Source organism: Anneissia japonica, unplaced genomic scaffold (assembly GCF_011630105.1).
Source record: "Anneissia japonica isolate Jap-2015-1 unplaced genomic scaffold, ASM1163010v1 scaffold585_len4108843_cov191, whole genome shotgun sequence".
Classification (NCBI taxonomy): Eukaryota; Metazoa; Echinodermata; class Crinoidea; order Comatulida; family Comatulidae; genus Anneissia; species Anneissia japonica.
Genome location: NW_022716829.1, coordinates 3,503,260 through 3,511,269, shown reverse-complemented (window position 1 = coordinate 3,511,269; position 8,010 = coordinate 3,503,260). Strand labels below are relative to the sequence as shown.

At 34.1% G+C, this 8,010-nt stretch overlaps 1 protein-coding gene across 1 annotated transcript in view; it reads left to right on the top strand.

The window, feature by feature from the left end:
* The first annotated feature begins 694 nt into the window (after positions 1-694).
* The window catches only part of LOC117109926 (hydroxyacyl-coenzyme A dehydrogenase, mitochondrial-like), a 12,336-nt gene continuing 5,020 nt past the window's right edge, over positions 695-8,010 (top strand). The window contains exons 1-4 of the mRNA XM_033252410.1: positions 695-880; positions 1,962-2,090; positions 4,293-4,450; positions 5,188-5,314. Of these exons, the coding sequence (XP_033108301.1) occupies positions 731-880; positions 1,962-2,090; positions 4,293-4,450; positions 5,188-5,314 (564 nt within the window). The 5' untranslated portion in view covers positions 695-730. The remainder of the gene's footprint in view (positions 881-1,961; positions 2,091-4,292; positions 4,451-5,187; positions 5,315-8,010) is intronic.

Sequence of the window (8,010 nt, the reverse complement as noted above, 5' to 3'; positions counted from 1 at the left end):
ATCGACGATCCATGGAAGAAAGACTACATATCTAACTACTCAATGTTGTTGGAATATAATAATATATTGCCTGTCTTTGATTTTTTCCTCTATGAATGAGATAAAATTACCTGACCTTTTTTCAAGAGGGGGAAAACCTTGAATTTTGAAGAACTTAAAGGTCATTAAAAGACTCCTCAGAAGTCGAGAAAGCTTATTTCCGGCCATCTAGGAATCAAAATTTCCCCGGGGAAGGACCCCGGACACCCCCTCCCCTTTTATTTTGGGAAACATTTTGAACCCCCCCCCCTCTTTTAAATCCTGGGTCCGCCCCTAAATATGAATAGCACAGCATCATCATCATCATCATCATTTATAATTGCCATGAGGCCTATTATCATTTTTTGTGATAAACAATGTGATTTAATGGGGAGTTTCGGATGACAACTTGAACGAGAACATAAAACCAAAACCAATTCTTCCATGGTAAACCAGAGAGCAGAAGTCCTCGTTTTGGCCTGCTTACGGTTCCAGATTTCAGATATTTGCAGTTAAATTAAAATGACGTCATTACTTTCTACAGTATACTCATAGAGGAATTTTATTAAACTATTCCTCCATGAGTATCTTTCGACTCATATATCATTGCTCTCGTCGTAAATCTCTTTAAATTTCTCCAACCAGTCAAAAACTAATGAGCGAGGGCGCTCTTTATCGTAACCCGTCTGCTCTCTGCTGCTGCTCTCTGCACATGAATGTCAGTTCGTCGGTTCTGAAAATGTCGTTCATAAACCTAACAAAAAGTTGTACTAGAGGCCTAGCAACGTCAGTAGCTAGAATGGCGACAATTAAAAATGTTACAATTATTGGAGGAGGACAGATGGGTGCTGGAATTGCTCAGGTAGACTAGGTCTGCTGCAACTATTGATAGGCTAGGCCCTAGGCCTCCTAGCTAACTGTAACAACTCAGTTAGCTTGCTGGCCAAGGCCCCAGCAGGGAGACCCAAGTGTAGGCTAGGCCTAAGTCTAGTTAGGATAGGAGGCTGTCATCTCGTCACTATAAAAACTCCTCTGTGACCTACCCCGGGTCTTAGTTAGCAGAGACTGAATTAATACGTACTGGCAATGGAATAAATCTTCATCTGGTCTTACTTATTATTGCTTTGGCCTATTTATTAAAATTCAAATAATGTCAACTTCATAATTAATAATAATAGTAATTATAATTATAATATCATTTAGGCCTATAAGTTAATCGTGACGTCATCACTGTAACTCCCAATGTTATTTGCCTATCCCCACAGTCCAATAATTTTTCAATTACTGGATGCTGCTTCATTTTTTTAAGGTTTGTGTGCAAAAAAAATCCCCTTTTTTATTCTTCAGCACGAAGACATCGCGCACCGCGATGAAAATTTAATTGTAATTGAAAATTACTTTCTTAAAACAAGCGTAATTAGAACTCAAAGAAAGTTACTTCAAATTGAATATTAAGTATGAACAATTAAGGAATTCATTGAATCAATGGACCCTCATAAACAGAACAAACTGAACGTTAATAGGAATATTCTAGACCTATTTTAAAGACACAAGGAACAGCTTTAGGTGTAGGCCTATGGCCATTCAGGAGGCTGCCCAGGCCTCCTCCTTATAAAGCAATTAGTAGAGCATGCATCGTACACTATGGAAAATTATTATACTTAGTTTAGATTTAATGCATTCAAAAATTTTTTGTCTTCAAATTGAAAAGAACTGCCAACATAAACAACTGTTGGCTGTACAATTAATTGATATAATAATTATGTAGTACAGTAACACTTTGTCACCATTTAGTTTAAAATACCTTGGGTTGATTGAGCAGAGCAAGTGGACCAGAATTAATTTTAAATTTGGTTTTCAAGAAGTGTGTTTCTTCTACAAATATTTATTTAATTTTTTATTTATTATAATATCTATATTTTAATTGTGATACTTCTTTTCAGGTTGCTGCACAAACTGGTCACCGTGTTGTAGTTGTGGATCAATCCGATGAAATCCTGTTGAAATCTGTTGCTGGAATTCAGAAAAGTTTGGCCAGAGTTGTTAAAAAGAAATTTGCAGATGATCCTTCTGTAAGTTCAGTGAGCTCCTAATTACCCCTCCCACCTACCCTCCCCCTTATTGGAAAAATCTTATCACTAATATACTTTTGGTATTTGTATTACTGTACCATGCTGAAAGTTATAATACCCAAGTTCATTAAGTGGGTACCTGCATTTTGTACAGCATATTATATGCTTTTGTATAACTTCACTCTAAAGCTTTGTCCACCCTATCAAAAAGCAGTTGTATGCCCATATATAGTCATGATGTGCCTATATATGGTCATGATCAAATTATCAAATAAAGTTTATCTGGACAGGGATTAAAGCTCTGACCACACTATCAAAAAGCTGTTGTATGCCCATATATACAGTAGTCATGACCATATTTGGTCATGTCACATGTTTTTGTCAATACAATTGATCTGGACAGGACCACACTATCAAATTTTATGTGACAAAAAAATGTGATATGCCCATATTTGGGTGTACAGGGCTGTGAAAAGTTGGTGGTCCTGGGTCCTAGGACTTAAGCCTGGTTCTCACGAGAGCCCTAGTATCCGGATCGGGAGCTAACTGTTAGTGCTGACCATTAGCACCTGTGAATGAACGACCAATCTGTTAGTGCTAACCGTGAGCAGTATCTGGATATCGCTAACAGTTAGCAAGCGCTATCGGTTAGCAAGTTGAACGTGTTTTTATCATCAACCAATCACAGGTACGTGTTTGCAATTTCCAGTTTCATATTGGCCAGTGATTCGATCGTCATATTTTTGGTATCTGGATCGGGATTTTCTCGTATGGACGCACAGCAGCTAACGGTTAGCAGGATCCGGATCAGCTGTTTGAGAACATAGCCTATAGTATTTTAGAGCTGGGCTAGAAAAAAAATACATTAAAACTACACCAATATTCAATACCTGATATATAAGGGCTAGCAATTATTTTGGCAAAACTAGACCTTGGTCTAGCAAAAAAGAATTAACTTTTTACAGCTCTGTAGTATGACATTACGTCCTTTACAAGTCGACCTTTCATAGAAACACCCATGAATTTGAACATACACATGGTACTATGACGGAAGAGTGAAAGTTATTTTTTTTTTTTTCTGGTATAATATACAAAATGTACAAATGGCAGCCAAAGTCTGAGTTAATGTATTTACAAAAATATTATGTACAAAATTGCAACAAGAAGGGACACAACATTAAAAATGCATAAAAAGAAAAATCACGTTAAAAAATTACTAAACTTAATGAAAACACCTAAAAATTTCATTGATTACATCAACATACGATAAATATAAAATATAAATATATAAAATTTGAATTAACTTTTCTAACATTACAATATCAAATTATTTAATGAAATTAAGAACACAACAAATATTGCACATAAAACCACCCACAGAAGAACTGCATTCAAGAAATGATTATGTTTAAGACCTAACAACTAATCCACCACTAGACTGGATTGAATAATTAATGTTCCTTAACAATTGTTGGAATTGTGGTTCTACACAAGGGAACTTCAAGAAAGCAGTTCGATTTAAGATATCTAGTCACAATCATGTGATTGGTTAAGCTTGGTTTCCATACAATCCTTACACCGTCGCTACAGTGTTTTCAGTGCAGTCGTATTATTGCGTAGCAGTCCCTGACACAATCAGTAAGGTTACCCGATTCGACCAACCAATCAGCATCACCAAAAACTGTCAGCAATAGTGTGTAGCGATTGCATGGAAACCATGCTTCAGGGGAGAGGAAATCTTTGAACAAAAAATTTAAAAACGTTCCCCTAAAGACAGCACTAGTCTTCCTCTTCTTGCTACAAGGGTTGGTGATCCTGTAACAGCGAGGGCAAGGAAAGGGAGTTGAAGATGAAGAGGTGGTTGATTCAATTAAATAATGTTGTTAACATTTTAAATGTATTGGGCAAACACAGGTGAATATCCTTTATTATTTATAGTTAAAAGAACCAATTAGTAAAATGATTTTCACTTCGGATTTTCAAGTTAGTTCATAGATCTAATAGGATATCATTGACACATGACTTCCTACCGTTGACAGCATTCTTGTCAAACTCAACAAAAAATAAAGCTGGGTGTCATCAGCGTAGATATAGTAATTGATCATACATAGTTGGATGATATCAAGGTTGCCAAACTGTAAGTAATAACTCTTTGCTTAATGTATGTTGTACTAATGTATATTATTTTTTATTTTGCTTTAGGGTGGTGAGAGCTTTTTGAAAACAACGATGGCTCAGATTTCCACGGCAACTGATGCAGAATCCGCTGTCAAGGAAGCTGACCTTGTGGTTGAAGCAATCGTAGAGAACATCAAGATCAAACAAAATCTCTTTGAAAAACTTGATAAAGCCGCACCACAGTAATATATAATCTATATTTCTATGTACAATTTATTTTATTTATAAAGTTTTAAATTCAATATCAAATGATATCATAAGTATAACTAATTACTTTGTGTGATAATTATGGTAATGTGCTGTTTAAATATTATTTTATTTATGATGTTTGACTTTTATAGCCAGCATAATTAACAGGAGTAATTAATAGGATTAGTAAATAAGTGGGACACAAACCTTTTTCTGGGGGGCACACCCCTTCCCCCCAAGGCCTACATTCTAAGGTTCACTACTGGTCATTAACAATCTCGACACATATGTATGGTATGCCTGTGTTTACACACTGATCCAGGAAAATCCGTCCAGACCAGGATTTCTATTTACATAGTAAATTCACGTTCCAGATTTTTCGCTGCATTGTATTTCAACGTTGACTCACCTGATTGGTTGCTTAGAAAGTGGTAACTTTTAACTGAATACATCCATGATCTTGATCGACCGATCTGTGATGGCTGATCTGGATAAAGCTAACCAATCAGGCATTCACACATAGGATTGTTTGGTTAGGTTATTAGGTACAGTACCCCTTGATCCATATTTAAATTATTTAAGTGTGTTAATTGGTTAAATAGGTCAATGACCCTGTGTGTGAATGACAGTGGTGTTTTTTGAGGAACCTCATCTTAAAGAAGACCTGAATAAGAGGTTTTTTTTTACTCCTAATATAATTGTTTTTTGTTTTTTTTGGTTTTTTTTTTAGAAACACAATTTTTGCAAGTAATACATCATCTTTAGCAATTTCGGAAATAGCACAAACATCTCAAAGGAAAGACCGGTTTGGTGGATTGCATTTTTTTAATCCTGTACCTGTGATGAAGTTAGTAGAGGTAAGCATAATCAACAACAACTACAAACATACATTTAGTGTGAATTGTGTATGTGTCATACTGCTTGACCAAATTATGGATTTTTAAAAATACTATTTCTGTAATCTTTGCCTATTCTATGTACCTGCCAGCAAAAATAGAAATGTAAAAAATCGGTACAGGTAAATCGGTGAAAACTGTTTTTCTCGTTATTTTAAAATGTTAAATTGAACTTAAATGATTATCATAAATGAGCAGTATTTGATTTCAATTATTAGTATGCAAATAATACAGTTTCTTGCTCTTAATGATTATAAGAATCATCTCTTAAACTAGCAATCAAATTAAGCTCTTTTGTAAAAGTCTGTAAAAACTTATTTTTTTTTTTTTTTTTGGTTTGTCTCTCATTAGGACTTGATACATTATTTGATCCTTTTAAATGGAAAATTTAATGTTTTCATTTAATTTCTAAGGGTTTTGAAGATTTGACATTACGCACCTTTAATTTAAGTATCATTACTATTAGGTGCAAGGGCAAAAAATTGCCAGAAGCAAAATATTCACTATCGAAAGTGACAATCATTTCATGTATACACAATTTGAATTACAAGGGCCAAATATTGCCCAAGGCAAATTTATCAATATATGTAAGTGACAATCCTTTCGTTTAAGACGTAAACATGAACAGTTAACTTGCAGTCACAGAAAAGTCTAATATACTTTTCTTATTATTATATATCATTCTACATATGCTAGGAAATAGGCTAATTTGATAAAATATTAATTCAAATAATTTATTTTTAATTTAATTTTTTTAATGTTTTTCTTCTACATTGCATATGTACTGGACTGGATCATAATCTAACTTAACAGTACTGCCACCCACTTTTGAGAAAAGCCAGAAAAAGTCAAATAAAAATTTTAATTGCTCATTTAATAGTTATGTTATTCAATAAGAAGAGCAGCTTAGCTCAGTCGGCTAAACTGGTGGTAGCCACTGTGTGTGCACTGAACCGTGGAGATCTCTAAGTCCCCGGTTTAATTCCCCTCGCTGCTCTCCTTGTGTTTCAGCTGGAGGGCTGAATTACAAGTTACGATAGCGCACCATCTTCTTTCAGATGAGACGTTTAAGCCATTGGTCCTGTGTGCAATATGGCCCATGTGCACATTAAAGAACAAAATACACTCTTCAGAAAAGAGCGGGGATCGTCTCCCGGTGTACTGCCGAATTCACCACCAAACTACCCCACTGGAAACAAGTCTTCAGACTTGGGTTATCCTTGGTGTGAAAATTAGTTCTTAGACATTTTACAAGAAATCATTTTCAATTTAGCTGACAAAAATAAGAGTTTATGTGCACAAATAATAAATTAATTAAAGATTATATGGAAAAAGTTTATGAATGGTATTATTTAAACGCTCATAATAATTTGTGAGAACATGTATTTTTTGTTTTTTTAGTTAAATGCTAAGCTAGTAACTTAAGTAAAAAAAACATATAAAGGGATTCAATTTTGTTTCCTGTCTATTACAGCTTTAAAGCAGTATCTCTTTAATTACAGTATTATAAATTTGACAAAAACTGAAAACATATAATTAAAATACAAGGATTGTTTGAAAAGTAGAACACCAAATGTAATCCACACAAATCAATGTGTCAAGAAAGGTTTTATCCTCTGAGTTTGGCTTTTATCCAATAATGCCTCAAAACTTTTTGCCAACATACATTTATAAGTGTACTGTATATACATTATAAATGTGAAAAGTGATTTCATGCATACATACAGTATTAGTTTTGTTTATTGAATTATCTACACATATGTAATTATCAATGACTTAAAATATATAAAGAAAATTAAAAGGCAGCACTCTGAGACTAACTTAGATGTTATTTATTTAACACAAGCTTTCGCTGACAGTCAATGCCAGCTTTATCAGGTGTGTGAAGTAGAAAATTGAAAACAAAATAGAAAAGAGCTTATGCCAAAATACATTAAATTAACAGCAACAATCCTAATATTCATCATCACTATCTTCTTCATCATCATCATTATCACCACTGCTACTACTATCCTCTTCATCACTATCATACTCATCACAATTATCATTAAAATCATCATCATCGCAACCACCACTATTCTCTTCATCACCATAATACTCATCACTATTATTATCACTACAACCATTAGCAGCCTCTTCATCACTATCATACATATCACTATATTCAACATCATCATCATCATTGGAATTATCCTTCTTAAGGCCTGTTTATACTTCAACGATAACGATAATGATAAAAAAGCTAAAAAGCGATTGTTCATATAAAGAAATAAGAGAAGTTTTTACACTAGGACGATTCGATAACGATTTATCGTGTATATGATAACAAAATATCTTAACAAATCAAATCAGATGACGTCATATTCATGGAAAAACGATAAAATCATTGCTACTACTATGATTTTAATGTTTTTCCATGATTATGATGTCATCTGATTTGAGTAGTTTCCTTCCATCTCCGCAACATCAAGGCAGTTAGGCGTTTTTTAAATGAAGATGCTACGTCAAAACTTGTACATGCATTGGTTCCATCAAGATTGGATTATTGTAATGGAGTCCTTTACGGAATACCATTAACATCAATTAGAAAGCTGCAGCTATTGATGAACATCGCTGCTCGTCTTGTCACTGGGACACCTAAATTCCATCACATCACC